General features: G+C 51.8%; 1 protein-coding gene across 1 annotated transcript; it reads right to left on the bottom strand.

The window, feature by feature from the left end:
• Positions 1–12,341: 12,341 nt before the first annotated feature.
• Positions 12,342–14,041, bottom strand: FOXE3 (forkhead box E3). The gene has a single exon (XM_032118456.1). It carries the CDS (start codon positions 14,039–14,041, stop codon positions 12,878–12,880), a length of 1,164 nt encoding a protein of 387 aa, XP_031974347.1. The 3' UTR covers positions 12,342–12,877.
• Positions 14,042–17,161: the final 3,120 nt, after the last annotated feature.

Below are 17,161 nucleotides of genomic sequence, written 5' to 3'. Positions count from 1 at the left end.
GCGCGGACATCGGGGAGAATTTCTCGATCGGAGGGGAAAAATAGAGAGGAAAACTGTGCTGAGAGTTTCTCAGGAAGGTGGGAAGTCTGTCCCGCGGGCGCGTGTCAGCTCTGGGGGAGCTTTTCTAAGCTTTCACTTTTATACTTCTTCGATGCTCCTAACCTGTGTTCACAACGCATACGCATATACCTCCCTCTCATATATTTGCGTATATATATATATATATACTCAACTGTACCTATATTTATATTATTTCCTTTCCTGATACATATTTTTTCATGTATACATGTAATTGTCTAACACGGAGAAATGCCTCGGAGATGCCACATCTTTCCTACCGACATTGTTTAAACTCTCCGTTCATCAGCCCGGTGGAAAGGCGGTGGGAAGAACAAATGGAAGAGAGCGGAGAGGGAAAAGACCCGAGCCGCTTTCCATTTTTATTAAGTAAAATAATAGTTATGCCTCCCCTACATAAACGAAAGTGTCATAAAAAATTCCGAAGCAGCTGCCAGAGATTTCGACCACACACACAACGAGGCGATTGAATTTCCACTTGGTGCATTTCATGGCTGCGAGGAACCGCCGGGAGCTGCGCCTTGTGCCTCTGCAGGGCGGCGAAGGGGAGGGCGCGGGGGGGCAGCAAAATGACGCGCTGCGAGCGGACGGGGGCAGAGGACACCGCCCGGGGGATGCTCCGGGGGAGAAGATGCTCGGCCGGCCCCCCGCCGCGCCCGGTCGCAGGGAGGCTGCCTCCCGATCGCTCCGTCTGGAGGCTGGTCCCGCACGGCTCGAAGTGAAACAGATGTGGCTGGCTGCTGCCTGCCCACCCCTGCCCTGCCCCAGCTGCCGGCTCTCCCCATGTCTGGAGAGGTGGGCAGACCTCGGGGGGAGCCCCCGGGAACGGGGAACTCGGGTGGAGCCGCTTGCTGCTGTAGTCAGGGTCATGGGGACCCCGATGAGGCCGAAAATGTACGGGGGAGGCGAGAAGGGCTGATCCGAGGCGCCGCTGATGGGATACGGCCGGTGCCTTGTCCTGCTCCCGCCTGGACCTGGCTCTCCCCCGCCGCATCACGCACCCAGAGCGCTGCAGCTCGAGAAACAGCGTGTCCCGATCACCCACCACCGACACGGTTTCTGCCTGTTTCGAGGCACAATATTGTCCCCGTTTGAGTCGGGAATGACCCACAATGAAACGACAGTGAATGAATCCCGCTCCCTTCGTCTCCGAACGGCTTCTGTTCGCTGAGTCGGTCTCAGCCTCGGCTTTGCCACACAAGATCGGCTGCAGAAACAAATCAAAACGAGAAAAAGTACCTAAACTACACCCGTCCCGAGATGATTTAGCAATGGGAAACCCTGGATTGAAACAAACCAGATGGTCGGATCCCAGACACGGTGCGCGCACACACACACACGCTCACACGCACACTCCCGGCCGTGCATCCACACGCAGAGCGACGGGCGCGTTTTAATGTACGCTGGGGTAAGAAATGATGTGGTCTCCCGATAGAAAAGCCCTATTGATCTGCCCGAAAAGATTGCCTTGTCATCGCCCCGCCGAGCCTTGGCGTGCTGGGATGGGAGGGAAGCATTTTTCTTTGGGCAGATTTTTAATTTTTCTGCTCTCCTCTCTGCACTATTTCCTTACAGACAGCCTCGCTTCCCGCTTGGACCCAACTCTGTTTTACATTTCACGTTAAACTGAGGAATCAAACGTGCGTAGGGATGAGTGCTGGTGGAGTGGAGAGAGTCTCCAAAAAGTCTCAAAAGTAAGGAAAAAAAATAATAAAGGCCATCAGCTGATCATTATGATTTTTTTTTTTCTCCTTTAAATTGATTTTCACTCTCTTTCCCGCCTGTCTTAATGAGGCGTTTGATCCAGGCGTGTGGGGTCTGTGTTTGATGCCCTGCTGACGGCTTCAGCAGGTGGATCCCCACGGCTGAGGTTTTGCCCCCGGGTCTCCCGGTGCCTCCGCCCTCGTCGGAGCTCCTGAAAGCTGCAGAACTGGCCACAACGACCAGGCACCTTTTAATTTTTTTTCTTTTTTTTTTTCCCCCACAGGGAAAAACTCTTTCCCAGACCATTATTTGGTGGGGGGTGTAGTCGGAGGGCAGAACACGAACCCCGGAGCACTGCAGGGTGCGATCTCTGCTCCTGCCCTAGCACTGGTCATACCCACGCCTAAGGGAGCTGCTCCTGCCCGGAGCATCTCCCGGCGCGGGGGTTTAGCGGGGGGGGAGTCAACCCCAGGGAAGTGAATCACCTTGGGAAATGTGGAAAGTTCAGCTCCAGCCCAGCCGACGTTGCTCCCAGACCCTTCCAGATGATCTGCTGGGTCTGTGAGCCACATTCGTTCTTGTTGCTTCTGCTGAGCAGCATCTAAACTCGTTTATTCTGATGAGAACCGCATCTACCAATCCCCCAAGGCTCAGTGATGGATTTTTCTTTATTACCTCGTTATCAAGCTTGGCTGACCTCTAACTTCTTTGAAAACATGAACAAGACAGACCTGCTGCTGCCTGGGCTGCCCCAGGGGGCTCTTTTTCCACTTATGTGATTTCCTTTGATATTATTTCTCTTCTTTCCATATCCAAGGCTCAGACCTTCAGTGCTCCCTGCAGTTCAACCCTTTTTCCAGCCCTGCACTGCCAGTTCCCAGCTTGCAAAGATCAGTTTGCAGCCTGCACACCATGAGCTCCCAGCACAGGGAGGTCAGTGGGAATGGTGGTGACAGATAGTGAGAGATACATGAAATTCCCAGACTGGAAACCACCGGAGCCAAGTGCCAATATCCATCCCTGCAGCGTTCAGATGTTGGACAGCTCGGGTTTGTTGACTTGACTTTTCAAATGCAGGTGTCTCAAAATCCACACCAAAAAAGGCCTGGATTCCAACGAAGTCTTTTCCCAGGAACCCCATGTGCAGGGCTGAGTCTCCATGAAACTTCAGAGCACAATTATCCCTGTCTTTTCTGCTCCTCAGAGGAGTGGGAAACATCTTAAAAACACGTTTATTTAAGTGCTATGATCTGACTTTAGGACCTTCGTTTTGGGCTTGTAGTTCCAAAACTTTGCCTCCTGCTCTCTCTTCATGACTGATCCCATCCCATGTGGGTTTGAAGCCCACTAGGCAAGCTCATACACAGCTTAACGCTCAACTGATTAACTCTGACTTGCTCTAAGTCCTTTTTTCATACCATTCTTCAGCAACCTGACATGAAAAGAGATACATGCACTTCCATGACTCAGAGGAAAGCAGCATTTTCAAGCCATAAACCACCAGGTGCACTTTTGAGACTCACCAAAGCCAGTTCTCCTGGTTGCCATAAAAAACACATTAGCCAAAGGTTGATGCATGTGGAAGGCAATTATGCTCTGGCACATGGCAATGTGTATAGAACAGCCTGGTAACTGTGCCTACCACACAAGGGAAAATATCCCTGTGAAAACAAGCCTGCTAAATCACTTCATTCTTTCCAAAATCCCCTGAAAATAGAAGGAAGGATTTTTAGGGTTTTTTTGGGGAGGTGAGAGATATATGTGGGAGGGAATCAGATTTTCCAAATGTGGGTGCACCAGTGCAAGAACCCAAATAAGTGGCCAGATCCACAAGGATTTAAAAACTCACGAAGAGGTTTTTGAGTCCAGGTTTTCTGTGTTAGCATCTGATCGTGCCAAACTTGTCCAGGAAATCCCTGATGCTGAGTTTTCTGCATTCAGCAGTTCAGCTCATGCCCACCTCACCCACTGAGATCACAAAAGTCCACTTCTGCCAGAAGTACCAGTTGAGGACCTTCAACTTGGGCGCCAGAAGCAATACAGGGAGGGCCTTCAAAGGAGGAAATTACAGAGAAGGTGGAAAATTACTGGAATATAGCTTGATCAGTATAAAAATTGTTTTTTAATTGCTTTTTTTTTTTTTTTCATGTAGAAAAAGGCTGGGGATAGGAGTCGTTATGGAAATATCCAGCCATGTCCAGCCAGGGATCAGATCTGGGTCCATCTGCTGTATTCTTCTGAAAAATCAGCCCTGTGTGTACATGCTGATATCTATGGAGCTGCCTCTCAAAGAGCTTCATAAACATATTTTGCCTCTTGACCTTACGTAAGATTGCACAGAAATATAGCACAGGGCTCCTTTTCCCTATTCCCATCTTGGGAAGAAGTTGAAAAAACAGAGAGAAAAATGTGCAACCTAAAGTATGGGGAGGGAGGTGAGGCATCTCACATGTGTAGAGAAGCAGGGGCAGAATCAAACCCCTTAACCCTCTCCCCTTACGTAGTGAAGGACTGTCAGGTGGAAAAATTCTTAAACTAGGCACCACTTGTGGCTGAATCTGCACAGGAGGGTGAATCTCAGCTCCAGATTGGTGTGACCCTCTACTCCTTTCTTAAAACCACCAGAAGAAATTGCTACCCTGAGCTGCACAGGGGCAAGAGAGGGGAAACCTGTCAACACAGATTAAAACTAATCCAGCCACTCTGGGGGTGTTGAGGCTTCACATACACACACATCCCCACTTCTTGCACTTACTGCAGGTAAGCCTCTGCTTATTCTTGCTGGGAAGAGGAAACTGGATCACTCACATGGAAGGAACGACACTGAGGGCTGATAAAGGGAAGGCTGATGCTTCACATATGGCTCTATGTTACTTGGAAAGACCAGATTTCTTCAAGATGGATACTCAGCATCACCCAGCTAACTGGATCCCAGCAGTGTTCACTATGAAATTCCTTTTCCTTATTACCATTTCCCAGGCTTTTGTACAGTCTAGATACTGAGCATTTAAATTGTGATATAAGAGGACGTAAGTTATCTGTTCCCTGAAAATATATGGCTGGGGTCCTGTGGGGGATGCAGGCTGGTGGGCTTCCCTCCCAGTGCAGAGATAAGCGTGCCATCTAGAGGAAATCCCTTTTATTGCCAGCGCTGGCAGCTGAAAATTATCCAATAAAGCATAATTAACCTCTGGCTTCAGAGAAAATCCTCCACCCGTGCCCTGCTGCTTTGAGCTGCTGCACAGGCACGTTGTGGCAGGCTGGCAATGCACTGAGGCATCGGGGTGGTTTGGGAAGATCCTGAGCGCTTGAGGGACATCCCAGCCCACACTGGCACCAGCTGGCCTGACCCTTCCCCAGAGGTGATGTCAGCTCCCCACCCCGTATGGGCGGAAAGGAGGAAAAGGCAATGTGGGTGTTTCCATAGCACGTGTCCATGCCTGGGAAAGGCAGGGAGGCTGCACACACGGCCCGATAGGAAGGCTGTATGGATCACATAATGCCCTCCAGTGGCTGCCAGCAGCAGTCCTGGACCCATGGGCGCCGATGCCCAAGCCACAGCTGAGGTCCCAGGTGCACTAACGGAGGCAGTGGTGGGGCCACCTCCTCCACCAGCAGCTCCCACCCTGTGGAGCACATCCCTGTAGGGCTCCTGGGGGGCTGATAGGGGTGTGCAGAGTACAGCCAAGAGTGGGGAGGGGGACCTGACCTCCTGTGGGGCAGATCCACATATCCACTCATTTTTCCTAAGGCAAAACCTCCTCCACAGCTAACTCCCCAGGCTGGACTGCTCACACGCCGCTGCTGGCATGGGCACCCTCATCCAAACCTTCAGGCACAGTTGTAGGTCTGGGACATGGGACATCCATGGGATGGCAGGTACCACAGCTCCTGTGGTCAGCCAGCCCACTGAAGTTCACAGCATCCCTATCCCACACCTTCCACTTTTTCTACCACCACCACCACCACTTTAGCACATCTGCAGTCACCAGGACAAGGCTGCTGTCCCACTAACAAAACCAAATCCTTCCAGCCCCAAAGACAATTGAAAAACAGTGACCTAAGCTCAAGCAGAGGGACAAGTGCTACTGCCCAGCAGGTAGCTGTCGTGTAAAAATGGGAAGATTTGCAAAAAGCAAAACCTTCAGAGATGGAGAAAGAGCAGGGAAGATCTCACACGAGAGAAACCCTATTCTGCAGAAAAAGCAGGTGCATGCCTAAGCAGGGATTATTTGGAGAGGAGCTGCTATTGCACTCATCTGCTCATATTCTCTGGGAATTTTTTAATATTTTCACCACTTTTTTTGAAAAACTATTCTCATTTTCCACACCACCTCAGAAGCTCTCCAAGGCATTGCTTTCTGGTGCTCTCAAGCAAGGCTGAACTCCAGCTACACCCACAGCACTTTTTAGGTTTTAATGGTGATCTTTTTTCCATTTTGCAATCTCCTCACCTTCTCACCCACACCTGTGGACTCTGAGGCTCCACTCATGACTTGGAGATACTGCTCTCACCACTGCACAGTTGTTGTTCTCCCCCCCAGCTCCATGGCAGGGAGGGAAGGTGTGGATGTTGCCGTGGCTCACAGCAGGTTCTTGTCACTCACATGGAGCAAAGGGCTTCATGGCACTGCCCGGGGAGCTTGTGCACTTTATACATCGCTTATTTCCTGTCATTACTGAGAAGAGCCTAGTTGCAATAAAAATCTGGGCTCCAATCCTACAAACACTTATGCCTGAGCTTAACTCTAAGCACGTGAGCCGTCAAAGGGGACTATTCATGTGCTTAAAATTTAAGCATGTTCTTAAGCGCCTGTCGGCCTGGAGTCTGTCAGTGGAGGGATTTGTGCCTTAAGCCCATATTCTGGGTCATTATCCTTTTCATGTCTTCTCTGCCATCTCAGAAGATGCTTCAACGGGGAATTTTCAAGTTCTTCAATAAACTTTGTCTTCCAGAGCAGGCTGGATTCTTGCCTATTCTATGGGGCAATTCTCCTCTGTTGCCTCCCCTCCCCCTGTGAGCGATAATCCTGTGCTATTTCATGCTTGGCCAGACAATTAAGCCCTCTTGCTGCTTGGCTCTGTCTTTGTTATGTATAATTGTTCCAAATAATTAGCCACTATTGCACGCTATTCTGAAACTACTTTGTATTGCAATTATACTTAGAGGGTGAGCATCAGCTCGGGGAGAATCCAAGCAGCAGACAGCCTGGAAAGAAAGGGCTTCAAGCCGGGGGAGGATGGATACGTGCTTAAACCAACACTGTGGAAAACCTAACAATAAGTAACCAGGGAGAGGAAAATGCTGCTTGGAGAGGGTCTGCGGCTGGTGGGGTCCGGGCAGGAGAGATGAGGATGGGTCACAGGGCCTGGCCAGGGTGTCACCTGGCTGCCACCTCGTGGGTGCTGCCTACAGTGCAGGAGGCAAAACCATACCCCACTTCCATCGCTTCCATGGTCACCCGAAGCGAGCATCTTGACCAAGTGGCCACTTTTGCCATCTCTAGGGAACACAAAGTTCTGCTGGGATGCATTTGAGGTCTGGCAAGAAAATGTTCCCTAACTGTGTCTTTGGGATAGCAAAACTTGTGATTTCTTGAGGGTGAAGGCTCCAAAAGATGAGATTGGTTTGGCAGCCTCCTGTTTTCCCATGGGTAAACACATCTCTGTTACAGAGGAGTGCTTGATGGGATGTTCTCGGGAGGGAGTTACAGCTCCATATAAGCATCTTTCTGAAACTGAAAATACTGAGGCACAGCAGAGTCCCCTCAGCTTTACTCAGTCTCCTGTCTTTCAAGCAGAGAACATCTGAAAAAGGTAGAACCAAGACCTGGGTTGGCCTGACCTGCACAGGTGGACTAATTCCTCTGCTGGAACCCATGGCCAGCTCTGAGCACAGAGCCAGGGTGGCCGGTGAGCTTGGACAATTTTGTGCTTTTTGAGGTCCATTTGCTCCAGCCAGATTAGGTCACTCGAAACCCCCTGAAAATGGGTCTACAGATTTGATTTGGTCTCCAACACCTGATTAGCAGGGGAGTTTTAAAACCAAGCTGAGATGACTCTGGTGCAGATAGAAAGCACCCAAAACATCTGAGACCATTGGGCCCATTCTCTGCAGAGGTCATACCCTGCTGCCTTTGGCTCAGCAGTGCTGATGCAAATGGAAAATGGAAAATGGAAAATGAACTTTTCCCAGGCACACGTGTAAGTGGCTCAGGTGCACCTTTTCTCCATGCAGCACCCTGAGCTGCCACAAGCCAGAGCTGCCTGCTGGTGTTGGGATGGCACAGTTCATTCGTTACATTCATAAACCCAGCGGCTGCAGAGTAACCCCTTCAGCAAGCACGGTACAAAGGCTGTGAAACAACTGTAGCCCGGATCTCTCCCAAGAGCTCGTACGTGTTGTGCTGCCAATGCTCAGGCTCTGCTGCTTTGCCTGGCACTTTGGGTGCTGTTAAGAGCCAGACCAGCCCCCAGCTCTGTAGCACATTTCAAACACAAAGTCAGGCTGCCAATGAGACTGGCTGCTGCAGAGGAGTGATCTGTCAACACCGGCCCCTCCCCTTCCATCAAGGGCGTAGATTCTCACTGTGCTTCCACTCGTTTCCCTACTTTCACTCTAGCGAGAAGAGCTGCAGGGGACAGCCAACACAGCCCAATCCTGTATCCTGTGCCCAGCAATGGCTTAGGAAAAGGGTAAAAGAAGGTAAAGCCTAAAGGTCCCCTCGGAAACCTCCCCAGAGTGAGTAACTGGTGTTTTAAGCCCGGAGGTTGTATCCAGCCCGCTGTGTTTCATAAAGACCCTCCCTGAACAAACCTCACTGTGTCTCATCCTGACCGTACCCCAGAACTCCCCGATGTCCTGATCCCCCGCAGCTGCCAACAGGACCCCAAAGACCGGGACGCTGCCGGTACACGCTGAGCACCCCCCCGGGAGCCGGGAGCGGCTTCCCAGGGCTTTCCACTGGAGGTCAGTGTTGGCCTGAGCACGCCGCCTGTCACTCCGGGCCACCTCGCCCCTCGCCGCGGCGTTACACCCCTGAGTAAAGCGGCAGAAGGCATCGCAGCGTTGCTCTGGCCCCGTACAAACACAGCAGCTGCACCACCATACCCGTCCTTATAGGAACTTTCGAACATAAAGGATCTAAGCATAACATAGCAGAAGTGGGGATGGATCTCCCATAATCCGAGATGTAGCTCAGGGCTGGGGCAGTGCTGACTGCCAGGTGCTAATTTCTTAAAAACTCATTATTACCTGGCAAAGCTGATCTCAGCCAGCCCCACTGCACCCACTGCCCATCTCCCCATCACTGTCTGACTTTACTGACTCAATCTTGGCCTCCAAGAAACACCACTGAATGTCTGTGTATTTGCAAAGGGCAAAGCACTGCATAGAATAACCGTGAGTTATGGTGTAACATTGCCAGCATTGAGACTGTCAGTGAACAGCTGGCAGCATCCAGACAAAACCTAACACTACCAGAGGAACTGGTAAGTTCTTCAGGAAATGTGTTTCAATTAAAATTTCAGCTAGCGCCGTGTTTGTTTGTAACAGGATGGAAAACACTATTTATAGTCTGGGAATATAATCTGGAAAAGTTATTTCTTACTGCTTGTTTGAACCTGTTGGAAGCAGCAGGAAGGTGGTACAAGCACAAAACGTGCAGAATGCTGTTGTACGCAGGCAGACACTGCAACTCAGTCGGTCCTCTGTGGGTAGCCAGTGTTTCCCAGTGGAAAACAAACACCTTTTCAAAGTGACAGCTCATTTTGGCTGTGTGTTTCTGAACGTGCAACCTGCGTTACCTGAAATCAGCCTTTTGTGCAAAGAGTTGCTCCCTGAGAAGTCAGAGAAGATAGCCCAGACCACCACTAAATCTCTTTGGTGCTCAGAATCAATTCCACCTCCCCCGGTGGCACCTCACGGGCTCGGGACAGGGCTCTCCCCACCACGGGAACTCCGGAGTACCTCTCGCCATCACCCTGAGGTATGACATTCCTTCCGCAATCTCAGCACAGAAAGTTTGGCCTCTGTCTTTTGTATGAGCTCAAGATTGTTACAACTGTCATTACATAATATCCCTAAACTCCCTAAATAAAGAGGGGAGGATTTCAAAGGAGACTTGGTTTCACAGCTGCAATCCGAGTGATAATTACTCCTGTTTCGTTCAAATCCCTCTTATTCACCAAAGAGGGACATCGAAAAGACACTAAAACAGATGAAGGGCTCAGGTATAAACTTTACAAAGCTTAAAACTACTCTGTCCCAGCAAGGCTCATGCTTTACATGACACCTTAATCCTACTCATTTGCTAGATTCACCCCAACTGTAAACAAAGCTTTGAAATGGAAGCTTAAAAGCCTCGTTGGGATACATTAACTTAACCAAGAAGACACTCTTAAGGCATTACTTTAATGACAATCACAATACAAGTTGCCAGAGTTTCTTGCATGTGAGGATTAATATCTACAGGAAAAAGAAGAAAAGGGGTTTGTTCCCCCTGTTTTCCAGCTGTTTGGCAGTGTAAGGCCCGCGGTGAGGGTGGTTTATTGATGCTTGCAGGGGGCTCTGGGCTGCAGCTGTCTGGCAGACAGGGATATATAGGGTCCTGGGAAGACGTGCAGCCCAGTGCTGCACACTAGTGACTGTCCCAACACACCAGGATAGGGTTATCTGCTCTCCCCAAGCGAGGTTTTCAGGGATTCAGTCCACTGTGGTGACTTTGCTTCACACCAGAGCGACCTTAGCTGAAGAGATCTCCTCTTGCACAGGCACAGGGGTGGGATGGGTCTCTTGCAGACACATTCCTAAATCTGGAGCTGGATGCCACTCTCCAGAGAGCCCCATAGCAGGAGGGCGCAGGCGGCTGGGGAACAGCAGCAAGACACAGCCCAGACCCCCTTCAGCCCAGCCCCCATGGCTCCACCAGCACCTGAGTTAACACACAGAGACACCAGGAACTTGGCAAACCCTTTGCAACACCAACTCCCTGCTGCTGCAGGTCTCCAGAGTGACTGGGGACGAGCCAGCTCAGCTTGGAGTTGTCATGGTTTGGCCAACCCTTCCCGGTGCATCCCACCCAGGCAGAACCACAGCATCTCCTGCCCATCCCCTCCACCCAACATTGTTTTTATTTCAAGTCAGTACCTGGCTCTTCCCGCCTCAGCAGCCCTCCTGCTCAGGGTGCAAACCCAGAGGGGTCACAGCCCCATCAGCTGGCAGACCCAGTGCTTCCGGCACATGTCTGGCTCTGACACCCTGGGTACTTAGGCAAGATTTCAAAAGTTCTTTTGTTAGCAAAACATTGCAGGATCGGGCCCTGGGAATGAATGTGAGCTATGACAAATGTCCTTTCTGCTGACTGTTCCTGCAAGTGATTATTTCAGCACCCCCCCAAGCAATCTCTGCAGGCCGTATGTCACAGGCAGGCGTGGCACGTTGCAAATTTCCATTAGACAGAAAATGTCTGCCTATAGATATTGGAGAGAGCCAAAGTATTTCGAGGGATAATTTTTTTCACAATGCCCATTCTGAGCAGGGTTATTGCCAGGGGAAAAGCACAGAAGCTGCTGCTGAGGCCAGTGTGATAGCTGAAAGGGCGAAGCTGGGAGGACCAGAGAGGAGACTTGGCACCCAGTAACTCAGCTGAAGGCAGCAGACCACAGCTAGGCCAGTTTTTAGAGACAGATGAAGGACAAATTTTAAGGAAGCCAAGAAGAAAAAAGCATTTTCTTCCCTCCACTCTCATATTAACGCCACTCTCCATTTCTGTGGAGCACATAGAATGAAAGAATGTAAAGCCACAAGGTCCCAATATGTGGACAAAAGCGGACTCTGTGGGTACCTGCCTGCATATCAACTTTTGGTCATGTCCAGCAGCTGAGGAATGAGATGCTGTTTTACACCAAAGCTCAGATGACTTCTAACTCCTTAGAGAGAAAAATTAAACAGGGACTAGAGAAAACTGCTCTGCTTCAGAAGAGAAATCCTAGCTTGGCACTTTTACCCAAAGGATGTTTAAATTTTAAAAAATCTAAATCTGGGGATGGGGAATTCTCCCTTCAAACCTTGTCAGGTGGTCTGGCTGGGAGTCCTGTAAATAAATAGCAGCAGTCCAGCCAGTGAACAGGTTAGAACTTTAATTGATTTTGTTGCTAGGAAGAAAAACTATGATCTCCTAATTTGATGTGCTAAATCAGAATTTCACCTGTGAGGGATTCCTTGGAGGGAAGACGCATTCTCTCTATGCAAATGGAAACTATTAATTCCAGTAAGGGCTGCATGGGCAAGCCTTGCAGGAGTTACCATTTGGTTTTAAGAAAATCAAAACAAAATAGAGAGCTTTAGGAAGCGTCACTAAAAATCTAAGATGTGGCGGTGTCACAACAGCAGCCCAAATCCATCTCCCACCAGTTACAAGACTATAATTTCCTCTTGCCAAGATCCATCTGGAGCCAGAGGAACAGCAGCACTGGTCTTGTTGGAAGAAAAAGCTTTATTTTAAAAATGTCCTTTCTAACAATAAAAGTAAACTTTAAAAATAGTAAAAAGAAGAAGTCAAGTTGGGGTTTCTTTTCCTACAGGGAGAGGAAATGATAAATCTTAAATATTCATTTAAAATCCAGTGAACTTGTTTAGTGGTTCAGGGGTTTTTTTGATAACTTTCATTCCAGTTACATGGGAGGGAAAAGAGGAGAAAGCCCATTTGAGAGAGAGTTCCTGCATGTTACACCATGCACCCACCTCCCGTGTGTGTTACTCCTCGCCCTGGGAGTGCCCCGGGGTGCCCTGCTGCAGGTGGCATCCCCGGGGCCAGGCTGGGCACAAGGGCGAGCGTAGGAAGCCCTGCCTGGCAGATGCAGCCAGGGCTTTTCCAGGAAGGAATGGAGCAGATAAACAGATCACCTTGCTTCCACTTCAAAATAAGCTGAGAAAGAGAGGAATTGAGTCCTCCCACACGCATGTGTCCGCACAGAGACAGGGGCCGGGGACCCCTGACTCCACCCCCGCTGACCCCCACAGGAGGGAGAAGTCCGCTTGTCCAGAGCCGCTCGGGGGAGCCTGGGGATGCCCAGCCAAGCCCCCTCAGCCCCATCACATGTACCGCTCCAGGCCGGCGGGGAAGTTGGGCTGCCTCATGTAGGTGTTGCTGGAGCCGAACTGGCCGAGGGGTGAGGCGGAGAGCCCCAGGAGCTGCTCGCCGTGCTCGGCACAGGCCGGAGGCCGCATGGCCGGCAGGGCCAGTCTGTTGGGAGCCCCGTAGAGCTGCGGGCTGCTGGGCGAGTAGCTGCCCTGAGCCACGGGCAGGTGCGGGGGCGAGGCGGCATAGGGGTACGCCAGGGAGTTGGGGCCGGCCCGGCTCAACAAGCCAGGGCTGACGGGCTGTGCCTGGAAGCAGGGAGGCTCGGAGCTGCCGGCAGAGCAGGCAGGAGCCAGCTCGGCTCCGGGCAAGCCCAGCGATGGGTGGCCCAGCTCGGAGGGCGGTGAGGGTTGCAGGGCCTGCTGCCCGCTGATGAGGCTGTCGATGCTGAACATCCTGGGATGCTGTGCCGGCGGTGCTGCCCCGGCTGCATAGGGGTGGAAGACGGTGCCGGAGAGCTGGGGGCCGTAGCCAGGCGAGCAGAGGGCATTGGGGTAAGGCGCTGTGGGCGCCGCGGGGCGGCCGGCGGGCGGGGGCGTGAAGGCGCTGGAGTTCTGCATGTAGCCGGGGTAGGTGGTGATGTCGGTGCGCTTGAAGCGCTTCCTCCGGCGCAGGAAGCTCCCGTTGTCAAACATGTCCTCTGCAGCCGGATCCAGTGTCCAGTAGTTGCCCTTGCCGGGATGCCCAGGCTCCCGGGGGATCTTGACGAAGCAGTCGTTGAGGGTGAGGTTGTGGCGGATGCTGTTCTGCCACTTCTTTGGGTTCTCCCGGTAGAAGGGGAAGCGCTCGGTGATGAACTTGTAGATGCCCCCCAAGGTGAGTTTCCTCTCGGCGGCGTTGGCGATGGCCATGGCGATGAGGGCGATGTAGGAGTACGGGGGCTTGCCCCGCTGCACCGGCCGCTTCCTCCGGCGGCCCCCGGCGGGGGGCGGCGGCTCCTCGGGGGGCGGCGGCGGCGGGGCCGGGCTGCTCCCAGCGCCCCGCGGCTCCGGCTTCACCGGCGGTGCTTGCGGAGACCCCCGCGGCGGCCCGGGGGAGCCGGGGCTGGCCGCGGCCGCGGGGCTGGGCGCCGGCAGCGTGCACATGCCTCGCAGGCAGGGGAAGCCGGCCGCGTTCATATACGGCCCTCGCCTGCCTCCTCCTCGGAGGATGGGGGGGAGCGGCGGGAGAAAAAGCCCCCCCGAGGGGAGGGGAAGGGGAGGGGAAGGGGAAGGGGCAGGCTCGGCGGCAGCTCCCTGCGATGGGGAGGTCGGTCCCGAGCCGCTTGGCAATATATAGGGCGGTCGCCCCCCCGGAGGGGCGTGCGGTGCCGGCCCGCCCGGCCCCTCTGCCCCGGCGGGAGGAGGAGGCCCCCGGGGAGGGGTCCCGACTCTCACGACTAAATCCGCTGGCCTCTCCTGGGGTTCCTTCCACAGCCATGCCCCCGAGCGGTCCCTCCCCCGGGGGTCCCGGGGCCAGCGCTGCGGCCGGCTCTCCTCCCGGCCGTTCTCCGCGGCGCTTCGCTTTGCTCGGAACTGGTGCTTCCTCCCAGGAGAAAAAACAAACAAAACGAGTCCCGACGGCCAGCCCGGGGCGAGTTTGGTGCCGCCGCCAGCCCGCAGCAGTAGAGCAGGTAACCTCTCGCCGGGACGACTTCTGCGCTTGGATTTCGTTGTCTTTTTCCCTGTGAAAAGCGCTCAGAGATGGCCCCAACTCAGCACCGGCGAGAGCCGGGGGCTCTCCCCGAAATCAAGCCCGTCGGTTTAGTTACGTTGCAGCTTGGTAAGACCTCCTAGGTAAGGAAGGTAAGGAAACCCTGGGAAAAGGTTTTTTTCTTTTTCCCCGGAGAAAGGGAAATGGTCCGAAGAGCTCAGGGCTGCCCGGAGGTAGCTCCCGCAGCGTGGGCCAGAGATGTGGGACAGGGCTGGCACTTTGGAGACGGATAGAGAAAATGAAGGTCTCTTTATCACTGCAGAGAGCATGAAGCTGAAGGAAGACACCAGTCTCAGAATTCCCTACTGGGTTTCAGGAAAACCTCTTCAGTTCTCCAGAGCAAGGTGGCTGGGCAGAACTGCAGCCTCCCAACCCCAGCACACACCAAGACTGGAGCTGATGGGGGCTTGCTGGCTGCTTTAGCAGCACCAAAAAATCTTGGAGCTTTCACACTGCCCTTACCCACTGCTCCTGAAAATCTCCTCTAAGCCAAATGCCTACCGAAGGAGACCCCAGCCTGGAGCAAGGAAGGGAGCCTCTGCTTAAGGGTGGGCTGGACAAGCCAGGAGGAACTTTTATAACCAGACCACAGCTTTAGGCATAGCTACACATCTCTGTCCTGGGGAGACAGATGGAAAAGTCTACCATGAATGCAGTGGCAGATCCTTTCATATGTCCCGCTGGAGTAAAACTTGAAGCCTTCAAGTTTGTAACTTGCTGGAAAGTATTTCCAATAGCAAAGCACAATGAAAGGCTTTTTCCACTGAGGCAAGCAGATGAGCTTGACCGGGTCCTATCATCCTCCTCCCTTCTTTTTTAAACTAAAAAGCCACCCACCTTTTGGAGAAGAGGCTTCAGCCCTTTCCTTTAAGCATTTGCTAGTGGTTTTAAATTCACCATCCAGGTTATCTCCCACCAACGCTCATTCCTCTTCTTGTGCCTGCATGTGGTTTTGTTCGTGCTTTATTTTTCCTGCAGATATTTGTGGCTCTTCTTCCACTCTCCAGGGCTCAGGCAATCATGGGTCTAGTCCTGGTCTGACACAGACCAGTGCTGTTGCAGTTAACTGCCTCAGTTTCCATTCTGCCAAATGAGGATAACAGGAATATAGGTGCTGGCTGGAGGACAGAGAACAGGTGAAAAAGGGTGAAACACAGCCTTGGAGAAAGGTGCCTTTCTCCGGACACAGATCTTCAGGGAAGAAAGCAAATGAAAGGCACGGCTGGGATCATTCATTCACCTTGTAAAAGCCAAGGGAAAAAAGAACAGAAAATTCATATTTCTCGTGAAGCACGCATTTAAATCAAGCAAGTATCTGAATGGAGGTGGTTAATTTCAGCCAGAGGATCTGACTTTTCCACTCACTGGAGAGGGCGGCAGGACAGATAGCCAAGAAGGGAGTCACTAAAGATCACTCCAGACTGCACAAAGAAAGTTACCCACCTGGGGGAGATGGAAACCTTCAGCTTTGCAAACATTAGCTGGTGAGATTTTCATGTCGATGCAAGGATTTTAATGTATTCTGATCTGGCAAGAATGGGTTTGGAAGGGAAAAGGGTTATGGAGTGCAAAAGAGGAACAGCTTTTCTCAATCATAGCAAACGGCCCTTACTTATCACTCACTTTCTCCTTTTTTTTTTTTTTTTTTTTTAATTAGCCTTAACAACTGAAAATGAGTTGAAAAAGAAAACCCAGCAGGATGGCTGAATCTGGAGCTGCCTGCACCTGAGGTCAGATCTAGCAAAGGAAGAGACATCGCATCTGGACAATGGGCTGTGAAGACCCAACTGCTTTACGTGTTTATAGTCCCAGGCCCTGATCTCATGCCATTTTACACACAGAGGGAGAAGCCCTGGCCCCGTCTGGGGCTGTGGGCTGGCTCCAACTCCAGCTGGTGAGTAGTCACTTTAAAGCTGATGGGACCATTCAAACTGCTCTCAACTTCAGTGGGTTAAGACCCAGATGTCAAAATAGCTCTGACAGACGGATAAAACAGCAAGACAGAGGTGGGCAGGAGCACAGACAGGAAACTGTGCTTTACCGTGGAATAAGGAAGGCCAGAACACACAGACTCTGATTCCCACATATGCTTTCTCACTCAGGGTGCTCTTTGGCCCTGATCTATTATTAAAAAGTGGAAGACAGTAATAAAGGTGGCTACCAAACAAATGCGATCCGGAACTCTCTTTAAAATGAGGCGACGATAAGGGAATAAATCACATTTACTGAGCATGTGTAAGGTTTGCCAGCATCTGTTGCCTTCTGCCTCAGTTCATCCTGAGTACACAGAGTGATTGCAGCCTCCAGCTCCTGAACTGTTTTGCACTGGAGCTGCAGCCTCCTCTAGAAAGGTTGTACACACAAATCATTTTACAGCACAGGTGAGCTTGCTTCACTGCCGAGGAATGGGGCTGTGCACCCTCAGCCAGCTTGTGGTTTAGGCCCGGAACCAAACAAACAATCTTCTGTTAAACCACATGCAGTATGAGGGTAACCAGGCAGGAGGTTCATTATCTTTAATGCAGCCATGCTGAGAGACCAGTCTT

The sequence above is a fragment of the Corvus moneduloides genome, chromosome 9 (genome assembly GCF_009650955.1).
Source record: "Corvus moneduloides isolate bCorMon1 chromosome 9, bCorMon1.pri, whole genome shotgun sequence".
Taxonomy (NCBI): domain Eukaryota; kingdom Metazoa; phylum Chordata; class Aves; order Passeriformes; family Corvidae; genus Corvus; species Corvus moneduloides.
Note: the sequence above shows the minus strand (reverse complement) of the source record. Positions and strands in the feature narration are given on the sequence as shown.